We start from the raw sequence: 15401 nt of genomic DNA, 5'->3' as shown, positions 1-15401 counted from the left end.
CAAGATTGCACAAACTATCGTGGTATAAAACTCATGAGGGTGATTGAGTCTAGGTTGAGGAAGGTTGTCATGATATCGGAGAATCAATTTGGTTTTATGCCTGGAAGATCAACTATGAAAGCTATACATCTTCTTAGACAACTTATTGAAAGATATAGAGAGAGGAACAAATATTTGCATATGGTTTTTATTGATTTAGAGAAGGCATACGATAGAGTACCTAGGGACGTTCTCTGGTGGACAATGATGAAGAAAGGTGTTTCTCTCAAGTACATTAGTATAATTAAAGATATGTATGAAGGAGTAGTAACCAATGTCCGCACTTGTGGAGGGGTGACAACCAATTTCCCGATAACGGTTGGGTTACATCAAGGATCTGCTTTAAGCCCTTTCCTATTTGCAATAGTGATGGATGAGCTTACGAGATCAATTCAAGAAAATGTACCGTGGTGTATGTTGTTTGCTGATGATATTGTTTTGATTGATGAGTCTAGAGCTGGGGTTAATGCTAAGTTAGAATTATGGAGACAGACATTGGAAGCTAGAGGTTTTAAGTTGAGTAAGAGTAAGACTGAATATATGGAATGTCGGTTTAGTAAGCAACGAAGTAGTGATGGGAGTGTAGTGAAGCTTGGTGAGCAAGATATACCGGTGAATGATTATTTCAAATATTTGGGATCCATCATTCAAAAGTATGGAGAAATTGATGGAGATGTAAATCATAGGATAAAGGTTGGGTGGATGAAATGGAAAAGTGCTACTGGAGTGTTGTGCGATCGTAGAATGCCATTGCGGTTGAAGGGAAAGTTTTATAGGACGACTATTAGACCCGCTTTACTATATGGTACGGAATGTTGGGCTGCCAAGAGACATCATATTCAAAAAATGAGTGTAGCTGAGATGCGGATGCTTAGATGGATGTGTGGAAATACAATAAAAGATAAGATTCGGAACGAAGAGATACGTAAGAAGGTAGGTGTTGCACCCATTGAAAATAAGATGCGAGAGAATCGTTTACGGTGGTTTGGACATATTCGGCGAAGGCCTAATGATGCTCCAGTTAGAAGGTTGGAGAAATGGGAAAATATATTAGTTAAAAGAGGTCGGGGTAGGCCTAAGAAGACTTGGATGGAGATGATAGGAAAGGATATGAATGCTTTGAACCTCACCGAGGACATGGCGTTGGATAGAAATGATTGGAGGAAAAGGATTCATGTGGAAGACCCAAAATGAATTTCTTTTTTGGTTCATATCGCTGACCCCAATTGTTTTGGGATGAAGGCGTAGTTGTTGTTGTTGTTGTTGTTTGGATAGTTGATTTTTTGAACCTTATAAAAACCCATCCATGTGTCAGAATCAAACTCTTCAAGAGATGATCGCTATAAAATCAAGTACATATATAGATCAAATCTATAGATTTATAAATAAAATAAAATAAAATAAAATAAAACTGAAAAACCCATTTAGCATGCTCATTTAGCAGGTATCAATCACTCAGTCTCTCTCTCTCTCTCTCTCTATATATATATATATATATATATATATATATATATATATAGAGAGAGAGAGAGAGAGAGAGAGAGAGAGAGAGAGAGAGAGAGAGACCATCAATTCATACTCCCCCACTAGCTTCACCATGACAAGGCACTGTTTTATGCAAGAACGCCTCTCAAAACTTGTTCTACTCGTTGATGGAGACGTTAGGATAGAGAAAAGGATAAGCTTCTCCAGAGAGGAGACTTGTAATGGTGGTGGTGATTGCTGCTGATTCTGTAGTTGATTGTCAAAAGAAAACCCACCGTTCAGATTATGTCATCCAAAAATAAGCAACTCCTCTCTACCGCTATGAAGCGAACTAGCGAATGGTACCCTCTATTTCATCACCATACTTCAATCTCTTTCTTGCTAAGAGTTCTTTTGCTGAGACTCTTGTTCTTTTAGAGCTTTCTTTTGTTGGTTTGAGATGGGCAATGAAACTGACAAATCGGTTCCTTGGAATTTTTCATGGCGATGGTGGAAAACAGGATCTTCTCCCAGCAGATCCCAAGTGATGTCACCGTTCATGCTGGAGGAGCCAACTTCTCGCTGCACAAAGTAAGCTCAATTGATCAATCTCTTTCAGAATTTTGATACAGTAGTGGAAAAAATCACTTCACTAGCAGTTGTGTTGTTTCAGAGTTCATTAACAAAGCAGCAAGACAAAGCTAAAACTCTTTTTTTTTTCTCTCTATTCGTTATTATTGATAGTTCATACACTGTTATTGTTACTATTATTGTTTTTTGTGAGTGATTTTTTTTCCTTTGCAAACTGTTTTTGTATCACTGTTGTTACTAATGGGTGGCCTTATACAGTCAGATTTCCTTGGCATTTTCATGGATTTAATTTTGTTGCTTGGTTTATTGGTGGTGGCATTACAGTTCCCTTTGGTCTCAAAATGTGGTTATATCCGTAAAGTAGTCGCCGAGGTGAACGATTCGGATCTCTCATTCATAGAAATTCCGGATATTCCAGGTGGAGCAGAAGCATTTGAATTGGCTGCAAAGTTTTGCTATGGCATAAACTTTGAGATAAGCACTGATAACATAGCTATGCTCCGATGCATAGCAGAGTATCTAGAGATGACAGAGGACTATGCGGTCGGCAATCTTGTTAGTAGGTCCGAAGCTTACATCAATGAAGTAGCACTGAAGAGCCTCTCTGGAGCAGTATCAGTATTGCATCAATGCGAAAGGTTGAATCCGATGGCCGAGAAGGTTAACTTGATAAGCAGGTGCATAGACACAGTAGCATATGTTGCCTGCCAGGAAAGCCAATTTAGTTCCTCAGGAGTAACTGATAGTCAAGAAAGTTTCAGCTCTTCAACATCACACCACAGAGCAGCAATAGTGGACTGGTGGGCAGAGGATTTAACTCTTCTTAGAATCGATATCTTTCAGCGTGTTCTCATGGCAATGAAGGGCAGAGGCTTTAACCAGTCTGCTCTTGGACCAGTGCTTATGCTATATGCTCAAAAGTCATTGAGAGGATTGGTAAAGTAGACCATGAAAACAGTCTATTGTGTTTCTTTTTTGCATTTTAATGAACTGTGCATGACTGATATGAAATTGAGAAAATGCAGATCTTTGGCAGAGGAAGGAAGGTAATTGAGCTGAATCAGGAACACGAGAAACGGGTTATTTTGGAAACCATTGTAAGCCTTTTGCCAAGGGAGAAGAATTCAATGTCAGTCAGCTTCTTGTCGATGCTTCTGCGCGCTGCAATATACCTGGAGACAACAGTTGCCTGTAGGCTTGATTTAGAGAAGAGGATGGGTCTGCAACTTGGTCAAGCAGTATTGGATGATTTGTTGATTCCTTCGTATTCTTTTGCGGGAGACACATTGTTCGATGTGGATACAGTCCAGAGGATCCTGACAAACTATTTAGAGAGAGACATGACGGAAGGACCCAATGCTGATGATGATTATGTATATCCTCCATCTGCAGACTTGGAACGGGTAGGTAGGCTTCTAGAGAGCTATGTTGCAGAAATTGCTACAGATCCGAACTTGAGTGTCGCCAGGTTTATCAGCCTTGCTGAATTGATACCAGAACAAGCAAGAGTTACTGAAGATAGCATGTATAGAGCAATAGATATCTACTTAAAGGTGAATGAATATCTTTATACATGTCTGTTCTCCTTTCATTATAAACTTCATTTTTGGATCACAATAGTATTCATGGAACCCTACATGTTTGCCAAAGTAAACTGCATTTTCCTTTCATGAAAAAAGTAGAAGCATTTAGACCCACTATGAAGAGATCCTTTGGCTTCCCAACCATAAACCATCATAGACGTTTTAGATATATTAATAATGCAGGTGATCATCTTAAATAAATAGTCGATATGGATGCTATTCTTCCAAGTCATGCATTGCCACTTGTGTGCACACTAGTTGTTCCATATATACCATGGTGTTAGCAGTGTCATTCAGGTGCTTAATGAGACATCACTGTTAGGGTGTCTTTCCTAAAATGATAACCTAAGCTGGTTTTCGGGAAATTCATTTTGTTTTGATATTAAATGAATATCCATCCTATGTAGTACATTATATTCATTGGATACAATTGCTAGATTAACAAATACTGGTAGTACTCAGAATATGGAAAAGATGCTTCTGGACTTGTAGAGAATGGGCTTCTACTGTACTTTTTCTAGTTTCCTGTCAAGAAACTGGCTAGATCTTCATAAGACTATCAGATACATGTTTATTCAATTTCTACTTTTGTGATCTGTATTGCTGGTTGAAATCATAGGCACATCCTACTTTAAGTGACATGGAAAGAAAGAAGGTGTGCAGCATGATGGATTGCCAAAAACTCTCAAGAGAAGCCTGTGCTCATGCAGCTCAGAATGCTAGACTTCCTGTACAGACTGTTGTGCAAGTTCTTTACTATGAACAACGGCGTCTCCGGGACACAGTGAATGGAAACATTATGGGAGGAGAACCTCCTGCTATTAGCAAACTGAGTGCATATTCAAGTGATCATCTTGCTCCGGATGAATTCTCATCCTTACAGAGAGAAAATGAGGATTTGAAACTAGAGCTTGTGCGGCTGCGGATGCGGCTTAATGAGCTTGAAAAGCCTGCAGCACATACTATTTCTGAAGAAAAGCCACCATTGAACAGAAAGTCATTTAATAACAGTGTAATTTCTGAAGAAAAACCACCATTGCCCAGAAAGTCATTTATTAACAGTGTGTCAAAAAAACTGGGTCGCCTTTACCCCTTCGTACGTGCTGAAGGAGTCAAGCCTTCACCTGATACTAAAGTCCGAGCGAAGCCAAAAAAAGATTGGAGACATTCAATCTCCTAGATTGGTCATTGTATGCTATTTGTAATGCATATCCACAATAAAGTATAGCTCTTTGCCAAAGATAAATATAGTCTTGGTTGGTTGTGTTTTCTCTTCTCTCGTAATCCTTTCTTTCTTTTCTTTTTTTCTTGTATGCAGAAGCTTGCATCTCAAAAAACAAAAAATATGAAAATAAGCAGTTTGCATTAAGAGAAATGGCATCTCCTTTGACCTATTAGTGTTCATTTTCATATTATACTAGGGCTAGATTAACTCCGAGATTGCATGTTCCATGTAAATTTATGTGATTTTTGTCTTTGTAGAAAATGTTGAATCAGAAGCAGCAATATATTTCTTCAACCTGCTAACAGTGAATCAGATCATGATGGTGTGGCCTTGACAAAAACTGTTCACATTCTAATTTGTAAACTTCAGAGATGCGTAACTCCAACATTTCAAGTAGCTTGTCACGAAGAGCATTTCTTTGGGGACATTCCTTCTGGTAGTAGGCCAACCTGTGAGGGACAAACGTTGGTAATTCATTCCTAAATGGATGTTTGAATCTCTTCAGTTCATTGAATGAAGTCTGATGCCACCTCCTGAATCATCCAACAGTGGCACTAAATCTGGTACTTGTCAATTGAATCATAAGCTTAGGAAAGCAATTATATGAGTGTAAAACATGGACGTCACACATGTAGATGAGAGAAAAATATTCCTGGTAGTCATATGGTTGACAACCACACCATTTTTTTTTCTTACTGTTGGACTCATGTACCCTCTTCTGGTGGTGCTGACCTCTTCCATCGTTCATTTTGCTATGTATGCAATTTTTTGTGATGAAGCCTCTGAGGCATTCTCCTCTATTGGCAATTAACAAGTAGCTATTCCTTAAATAGTTTGATGGTTCCATTTATTCTTAAATCTTCATGCTTGCTTTATACTGCCAATTTATTTTCATACTGGTAAAACATTTAGGCCTTTTATTGCAATTCTTCTGTGTCAAGCCTCTTAGTGGCATTTTGAATGTTCAGTAGCCATGCCGAGACATTTTTCTTCTTGAAATATATAATTGAAGAAAGATCCATATTGGAGGCCAATGATTCTTTTATTACCTGTGACCTAAAACCAGAGACTTCAAATGTACTAATGGTAAATTTGTCCAACTAGAACACCATATGGACTTTTATATAATTTGGAGAATTTTCATTCTTTTCAAGGATTTTGATCGGTAGTTACCGGGTTCTCTACTTTGGGCAGCAAACTGCAACCCATGACCCATCATTCAAAGGGTACCAGAACCTACTTTAATGCAAATAATCCTCTAATCTGCAGCTCTAATACTGCAGCTCTAATACTCTAATCTGTTGTCTCTGCCAAGGATTGATATTGCTTAGAAGCCATATTCCATCTTTAATAAATACGATGTGATGTGCTCTATTCTCTCTTTGTGATGATAAATGACCTACTTAACCTAATGGTTATAATATTGCTTTCATACGGCGGGAGTAATTGGCTCAAATCCAATAATAGGTAGAACTTATCATGTGAGTCAATGAGTGGCATCTATTACGTTTTTCTACTCCCTTTTTTTTATTGATTTTGCATCTTTTCCTTATTCCCATCCTACTTGCTAATCTTGTTTGCTAAATCAATTAGATTGGTTCTACTTGATTTTATGGAATCCAATATGGTGCATATTGAGAGAAAGTGATAACTTTACACATATAATGATGGCTGAATAATTAAAATTAGGTTCCAAAACTTGTAAGCTGCTAAATTAATAGGAGACTATAGAGTGGTCAGACCAGAGTTACTGGAAGCTTCTTAGATAGGTGGGAAGCTCGCTTCCCGGAAACTCACTTCATAAGCACAATACTCGCTTTCGCAACTTGATGAGAACCTCGATCCCCCCATGTTTCTCCTATGCTTTCCACACGCTTCATCTATTCTTCTTATATGCTCTCTTACTCAACTTTTCTTGTTTTTTACGTTTTCTCCCACTCTTCTCACTCACTTCCATGTGCTTTCTCTAAATTGGTAGTCATCATTTTTAGATTTTGTTAAAAATTTAATTCTTACACTAAAAAACATGAAATTTAATATTTATCACTTTTATTTTAGTTTTTATTTGTGTTTTATTTTGATTCCCATTCAATTTTTATATTTCTCGCTTCCCGCTTCCTATACATTTTAAAATGCATCGCTTCTCGCTTTCGCTTCCCGTATCGTTCCCGCTTCCGCTTCCTAGTCTGGCAACCTTGGGTCAGACTGACAGATGAGAATAGATGAGAGTACAAGATAAAAATGCAATGATAACTAGAAGCTTCTCCACTGGATTTTACTTCTAATGTTCTTTATATCCACTAATTAATTTTATAGTTTTAATTCTAAATATTTTGGCTTAAAACAAAAAATATGTTATGGTGCCTCTTTATTTTCTTTCTGTAGTTCTGCCAGAAGTTAGCATTCACTAATTTTTGGTAGGTGTGTGGCAGCTATATATGCTTCATGAATTCAATTGTGATGAGAAATTTTGACCTAATTTCATCATATCTTAAAGCCATATGAAAATATCAATTTTCAACCTACTTTTGACAGATTAGTCAAGAACGTTCAAACATGGAATTCACTACAAGTGAGAAACAAAAGAACTTGAAATAAAAAGAAAGAAAGCTGTACATATCATATTTATGTCACATTCAAACTCAAAACTGGAAAAAGCCAAAATGTTTGTCCTTTTTGTCTTGAAAGCTCTTCATCATTGTAAGTCTTCTTCTGTTCATGCCGGAAGTTTTCCCAGCTGGGCCCTGTTACTCTCTCCCATGAGTTTAACCTTGGATGGCTTCCCGTAATCAGAATTTGGCTAGCATCTGATTTAGTAGATGAAGAAGGAAAGGGTGCACTATTTTTCCAATATAAATGCTGTTCCTTCTTGTTGTTTCTGCATCCAGTGCTCAAGGTTAGCTCAGTATCAGTCTCTTGTTCGATCTCGCTCCCTAGTGCAGCATTTTTGACACCTTCCATAACAAATTCCTTATCAGGGTGCTCCAGATCAATCGTCTTTTGCATCCACAGTGGTTCCTGGGCTTGATATCTAGTATCTTGTGAACTTAGCTTTCTCTGTACACCGAAACTTGGTGCATATGTGGAGTGAGCACTGGTTGCTTGTCGCATCATCTCTTTATTTTTCACATCATTCATTAATAGTTTCTGAACTTGATATAGACGATGGAGCTCACATATCTGCACTTTTTCAGTAAAAAGATGTTGGCACTATTGCATCTATCTTAAGCTTATGCAATACCATAAGATATCTCTATAATGCAAGTACTCCAAGTAAAAATAGAATGTTGGATTAGGATGAAATTCCAAATCATAATTGCAGAATGAAAGGTGGATAAAGATTCTAAAGAAATTTAAGACCAACGTTCACCTGCTCTTTAAATGTTTCTTCATGTTTAAGCATAGCCGTCTTCAAGCACTCTTTCTCATACTGCTTCAAATGTCTCTCCATGTTTTGATGAAGTTATTGACAATCAGTACTTGCTGTTCATTCCAGTGAAAATTTTCTTTTACAGACCAGTTTATCTTGAATTAGGATAATATTGATACTATTCCTATACCTGCAAAATAATCATATGCTATCAAGGTCTTATTACTAAAACACAGAATATGGCTGGACCACAAGCACCAGAAGCTACAAAACAAAAAACATTATGACGAAGCGCATCTAATTTACCAAAGCAAAAAATAATGATGTCAGAGATATCATTATACATCTTAACACAACCTGCAAATATGGTTAAATAACATGGAGAGAAACTCTTGAAAAATACTTAAAAAATTAGTGTTCAGGTGCCTGAAGCCATATAACTGGTGGTTCAGAAACATGATAAATCAAATTTCTCTCTCATAAACAAAACCACTAGCATACAATGGAAAGCTGAATCCTCAACCGCCATTTGCATGTTAATTCACACAAATTTGTTATCTGATAACTATCATAACTGACAAGTCGAGAGTTCCTTATAGTAGTGGAAGTCATGCACATATGAGGGTTTTTTTTATTATTATTGAACACATTTGCACGGTTAGTGTTACATGAAGGGATTGGCAAAGCATTTTCTGAAATATTTCAGTTCAAGGTATCCTCAATGCGCATGTCATGGGACAATGAGAATAGATTATAAGCTCCAGAGACTAGTGGGTTACAGTTCTAAACATAGCATATGACCTAGGAGTTTGGCTGACCCACCCGTTTGCCTTGGTTCAACCTGACATTATCATAAATGACTGAAGTCGACAACTTTCTTTCCTCTTTCATATTCCTTTTTTTCTTCTAGATAATTTCTTTAGTTAGCTCCTACAATATATGATTTATTCTGGTTATCTAAGTGCAACCAAGATCATTCTCATGCCTCTCAACAATCATCTAATCTTAATTTCCTGGAGTTTATCAGCAGGAACATGTAAAGTTGGTGCACAATTGGTCGTAACTGCTTTTACTCCACTGGTGTGAAGAACATGAGAGAGTGGGTGTCATACCGTCCACAATTGTGACCACATCAACAATAGTCGTCAGCAGTGCACATCCTTTGTTTCCAAGTAAATATCCAGATATTCACATGGATGCAACTCCCAGTGTTAATATCTGTCCCAGGGTTGCCAGTCGGGGAAGCAGGAGCGAGAGTGGAAAGCGATTCGAGAAGCGAAAAGGCGCTTCCAAAATTTTAGGAAGCGCGGGGACGACTTAGAAGCAAACCAGGAATAGTCTCTGAAGCGCGAAGAAAAGTGAACCAAAAGCAACCTAGGAAGCAAACCGGAAGCAAAGGTGGAGCGAAGGGGAAGCTAAAAAGAGAAAAAGAAAGAAAAACATAAATGAAAAAAAAAATGAAAAAAGAATGGGAAGTGCGCTTCCCCTAAATGGGAAGCGCACTTCCCAATTTTTTTGGTGCTTCCTAGCATGTTTAGGAAGCACCACGTTTCATGCTTCCAAAACGTGCTTGGGGAAAGCGTGCTTTCCCATGTCCTATGGCGCTTCCGGTAACTTTGATCTGTCCCTTTTCCTGCAACTATGCTTAAATGAGAAATGTAAGCATAAGGAGCAGAATCAGCTTGAGAAGGAAAGGTTTTAGTTCATCCTCTGGCTAAAACAATTTTTTTTCATCCACTGCAATGGGGAAAGTTTGAAATTCTTTCACCAAACAAGATCATACTCTAAAAAGCACTTGGTTCAGCCTGTAAAGATCTGCAGTTTGGGCTTCTACCTACCAAATACCATCAACATGTATTTCAGTTGGATGCTTAGCAGATCCTTTCAACAGCTTCATGCATTTAATATGTGGATGCATAATACATAAAAAAAAATTCACATTCATTTGAGCATGTTCTACACCTACACAAAATTCATGTTTATCTTATCTGCACATACTAACACATGAAACATGAAAATTGCAGTGGGCAGTATCAAATTAATAAGACCAGTCTAGTCATTTAGAACTAGCATCTGAACAACTCCATTTTAGGATCATAGAACAATCACATCTCTGAACAAACATGTCATTCATGGTTTTGAATGCAACTTGAAGCAGAGGAAATGAAAAAGGAATAGTAAAAACAGGTCATCATTCATAACATAAAGTGTACCAGGAAAACAGCCCCATAAGTGAATCATAGAAAGCCAAGGTAATCAAAATCCCTTCAAACTGCACAAAAAGAAAAAGACCATAGAAATGCAAAAACTTGTTGCTATAATATGGAGGAGATATAAAAGGATCACTGCAAGAAGCACCAACATGGCCAATCAAGATCACGGTCTTCTGTGTTCATGTCAGGTGAATGCAGAGATCACATGTACAGAGGAAAGCAATGAAACAGCGACTCTTTTAGATCATCTAGACCATGATACCATATCAGTAACTATCAAATGGACCAACAAAGATGGTAAGGCTATAAGGGGTGGCTTACCACATCGAATGCTGGACGCTACTGAAGGTACTTGGAGCAGTTCATGTCAGCAGCAACCCAAACAAACAAATGAAAAACGATGTTTCAATCTTCAGCTAAAAAGGAAAGAAGGTTACAGGAGATTTGAGGCTCTTCTGAGTAGAATGAAAAAAGTGTTCAAGCTGAGCACCCAAGAGCTCACTCACTCACCACTTTAAACCCGTCTCAGTGCTCAAACCAAACAAGGTAAGGCTTGGCATTTATGACCACAAATCACATGTACCACTGAATTTTATATGACGCACCAACAGTTGTCCATGAAATCAAAGCCTCATAAACAAAATCGAATCTAGCACGGATCCCCCACCAGACAACAAGCCCAACCACCAAAGAGCTTTAAAGAAATCCAACTTTTGGCAAAAACCCATGAGAGAACCAAGAGAAAGAAGCAATATTCCCCCCTTGTCCTTAGAGTAATGACAAAGTTTCCACAACTAGAGAAATCCAAACTCATGAAGATATGTACAAAGAAGCAGTCGCATCTACTCGAGTTTATCTGGTTATATCACATGTGGGTATCATCCTTTTTTTTTCACCATCTTTTCCTACAACTTTGAGTGTTTATTGTTGCAAGGGGGTAAAAAGGAGCACATGAATTTCACAACCGACATGGTGCAGTTCTTTGCACGCGCTGCTGTCCAAAGAAGGGACAGGACCATGGGGAGGTACAATATCATGAGAAACAAGTGTTGTCGTATCGTATCACTAGAGAATCCATACGACACTGATCTGAATCGGCTATTTTTTAATACAATGTAAAAATGGCTTAAACTCAAATTTTTAATATTATTTTAATGACTAACACTTGTCACGTTCTGATTGACATGTAATATTTTTTAATTATTTTTGACAGATTCAGAACGATTCACTTGAGAATGGGTATCGACCGAATTCACCTGAATCGTTGGCCAAACGATACAGGTCTGATTCCGATGCTCACAACATTGTGAGAAACACCATTCCCCAATTGCTATAGTAAAATCCCACTTTGAATGAAACGAGTCTACAGAAAAACAAACAGTAATTGCAGGCGCACAGACCCACTTTTTCTGAGCTCTCCCCCATTTTCCAATCCTGTTTTTAATGCAAAGAAATTATTTTGAATAGGTGGGTGTCTTCTGACCACGGTTTTCACACAAAGAAACATGCTTGCCTCGTTCAAACCCCACCAAACCACTGAAATGATCTCCCCTTAGAGGCACACAATCTTTTTTCAGCGTTTTAGCTACTGTATTCAACTACACTGAAATCTAGCCATATTGTATAATATTAAAGCAAGAGTCATGATCTTAAGCGTGACATGGTGATGGTGGTGAGCCCCACCAGCCAAAACTTGCGTTGGCCAATGTGATATACCCAAATTTGCAAGTAGCACATCATCATATATATATATATATATATATATATATATATATATATATATATATATATATATATATATATATATATATATATATATATTTGTTTTGGTTTATCGCATGGAAAAACCACACTCAAGGATCAGAGACCCGACTGACTTGGTCATAGTTTGCCACCCTTACGGTCGCCATCCCTACGGCATAAAAACTTCATGGGCGCCCTTGACCCCCCAAAAGCTTCCTTTTTTGCCTTATCGTAGGGGACGTCCCTCGGGGAAATAGATCTCAGGATAAGGGAAAACATCCTTTATCCACAATCAAAGACCACGTAGTGTCATTATGTTAATAACATGCTTCCAACAATTCAAAGAGTACCATAAAAGGGTATGAAAATTAGTTGGGGATTTTAACTAAACTATGTTTGTGAGCCGTTGTCAGGAGAGACGATGATGAGGGAGACAAAATCGGCGGATTTTGCAACATCCTCGCGAGGACGTTGTTGAAATCTGCCCTTTTATAATGCCATAGACCCTTCCAAGACCACCCTGATCTCCATGTCCCCTCCCAAAACTGCCGCACCATTTAACAGAGAGGACGGGGATTCCATGAATCTCTTGTTTTTTTAAAAGCAAGAAAGTCGTAGGAAAAAAAATGCAAAATTAAAAATCTGTACGGATTTTCTAACCCTTTAAATGAGAAAGACTTTTTGGCTGAGAGAATTTTTCAAAAAAATACACTTTAGGAATATTTTCTACCAAGAAATTTTTTATTTTTATACTTTCCACCACCCATCTCACCAAATCTTACCACCACCGCCCATTATCTCACCATCACCATCCATCTCACCACCACCCACCACCATCACCACCGCCCTCCTCCTCCTCCTCCTCTTCTCATTTTTTTCACATTTTCCCACTCTGTTTTTCTCATGCTACACAAACAAGCAAAAACTTTCTTTTGAAAAACTTCTCATATAAAAGACTCTGGTAAGCAAAACTTTCTTATCTTATGAGAGTTTTTCTCTCTTCCAAACGTGCCCTAAGTGCCATACCATGGAATCAATTAGCGGGAGAGTTAAAAATTAGTTGGGGAGCTTCACAATCTCCATACCGTTTAATCAATTAGTAGCAGAGTTCAATTAAGCCCCTCAGAAAGTTAACTATGAGGTACGATTACAAATGGGATACATGAAGGGCATCCCATAACAGTGTTTAAAATGTCACCATCAACTTAAAATTCTATGAAAGGGACCCCGTACCACATTTATTGTAATATCCTTGTAAGATGGAAATAAATTATGGCGTTCTTTTTCAGAGAAAGATCTATGCAACCACCCAAGTATTTCCCTCTGTTGATGAATAACTGGATTGGACAATAGATGGATTCTGCCTTTCATTTTCATCAACATTGTTGATTAGAGCACACTGGACACATGGTGGGGTAGGGGTGTGGAAGTCTTCATTGTCTGCTTATTGCTCCGGACAGATCTGAATAAAGAGATAATGTGATAGTTTTTTAAAGGAGTCAGGCTTGTGCAATTCCAATTTTTTTTTTATTCTTTAAAGAAAGAAATGCTCAACATGTGGATGTAGACCTAATAGGATCATCAAGATCATACTTCACATGCACAACACAAGTAGTATACTATCAAACAATATGAAAGGAAACACAAGACAGCCACATGAATGTCTCATATGCAGAAGCTGTTCATTGCAAGTTTATATATAATTGTCCACAAGGGCTCGCAAACTTGGTTAGGTGGATTGGCTTAAAGGCTTTAAAGTTGGAGGAGGTCAAGAGTTGGATACCCGCGTGCACATCATTTACCCTAAGACATAAGCCAAATGAAAAACTCTGCTCAATGGGCAGAAGTCAAGTACTTGTGGATTTTTTTTCACTGTGGACACCGAATCAGATTCACAGTCAACGTGACACCTCTCAGCCCATAACAGGATGTCCAAACCATATCGGTGGTTTCTCGGCACTGAAAAACTGCATGTAATGTGATTTTTAAGATGCTTTGGATACTGCATACACCTAGAAACGCATTTAATAAGAGTAGCTCAAAAGCATGTCAAACAGCACAATCAAGTAATTAGGATTATTGCCACAATATTGTGAAGTGACACCACTTAGACGTCCCTAGAAGGCTTCTTTATATCTTCTTAGTGGGAGAGCATATTAGGTCATATTGAATATAACCCGTTATCAGTGGGGCCCATGCACATCTTTGATCAAATTTATGGGATGTACGGTTCAGTTATATTCAATATGACCTCATCTGTGCACTCTCGGTGGAGATTACTCTGTTAACCTACATGTCTATACTGCAATAAGATAGAGTTCTCTTGTTTCTTTTGTCTAGAGAGCGGATCAGATTAGGGTCCTTCAGATGATGTTTATCCATGGATGAACAGCATCCAACCACCTTGGTTGGTTCATTAGTGTTTCTCTAAATGAATGGCATCTAGAGCATATGGAATGATTGGCATTATTCACCACATGGATGAACTGCATCTGAGACGAACATCATCCAAGAGACCCTTGATAGTGATGGCTGGTAACGTTGTTGCGAAACCCTTGACCATCAACCCCAATCTCTTTATCACCCATTTTTGTTTATTTACTTATTTAAAAAAATCGTTATTTCTTTTCTCATTTACTTTTGAGTCTTTTGTTGCTATATATTTTCCTTTCATGCCTAATAAGGCGGTATTTCTAAAGATTACTAGAGGGCGTTAAGGAAATACAAACGTTTTCCATTCATCATTTCCACTCTATTTTAACCAGAATCTTTTCGAAAATAAAAAAATTTCTTTGTTTCTCTTTGTTATTGTTTTCTTTATTTTTATTGAATTTTGAATTAAAAAACCTTTGACTACCCCATGCTTGGCCATTAAAATAAAGAAGACTATTTTTTAACAACATTGTTTTTTTTTTTCTTTTTTCATTCTAATCATCATAGGACATAGGTGGTAATTAGGGAACAACAGCTATGTATGGAGAAGAGAACCGAGATTCCTTGCATCAAGTATGGCGAGCTGAGTTGCTTTTATCGGATCGCATAAAAGATGCGCATGGACTGGTCGTTGGTAGTAGTGCCGCTGCTGCTGCAACGGACCAAGGGACTCAAGTTTTTTGATGCACAGTGGGGCTGGTGGGTGTCCGAGCTGGGGAACAGGCACTGCCCAAGTGGCT

The 15401-nt window shown here is 38.0% G+C and overlaps 1 protein-coding gene across 1 annotated transcript; it reads left to right on the top strand.

Moving 5' to 3' along the window:
• The first annotated feature begins 1558 nt into the window (after positions 1-1558).
• LOC149847668 (BTB/POZ domain-containing protein SR1IP1-like) lies at positions 1559-4948 on the top strand. The gene is made up of 5 exons (XM_090009147.1): positions 1559-1865; positions 2025-2094; positions 2419-3030; positions 3120-3647; positions 4297-4948. The coding sequence occupies exons 1-5, from the start codon at positions 1810-1812 to the stop codon at positions 4855-4857; spliced, it is 1827 nt and encodes a 608-aa protein (XP_089865273.1). The 5' UTR covers positions 1559-1809; the 3' UTR covers positions 4858-4948.
• The last annotated feature ends 10453 nt before the right edge of the window (positions 4949-15401 follow it).

Source organism: Nuphar pumila, chromosome 1 (assembly GCF_984573655.1).
Source record: "Nuphar pumila chromosome 1, dmNupPumi1.hap1.1, whole genome shotgun sequence".
NCBI classification, from domain to species: Eukaryota; Viridiplantae; Streptophyta; class Magnoliopsida; order Nymphaeales; family Nymphaeaceae; genus Nuphar; species Nuphar pumila.
The sequence above is the reverse complement of the archived record's forward strand: the minus strand, read 5'-3'. Positions and strand labels throughout refer to the sequence as shown.

What these genes read in the sequence shown, in the direction of transcription:
- LOC149847668 (XM_090009147.1), top strand. Translation starts at nt 1,810, where the DNA reads ATGTCATCCAAAAATAAGCAACTCCTCTCTACCGCTATGAAGCGAACT. An exon ending in AAAAGTCATTGAGAGGATTG is followed by an intron (nt 3,031 to 3,119) that starts GTAAAGTAGACC and finishes GAGAAAATGCAG; the next exon opens with ATCTTTGGCAGAGGAAGGAA. An exon ending in CAATAGATATCTACTTAAAG is followed by an intron (nt 3,648 to 4,296) that starts GTGAATGAATAT and finishes TTGAAATCATAG; the next exon opens with GCACATCCTACTTTAAGTGA.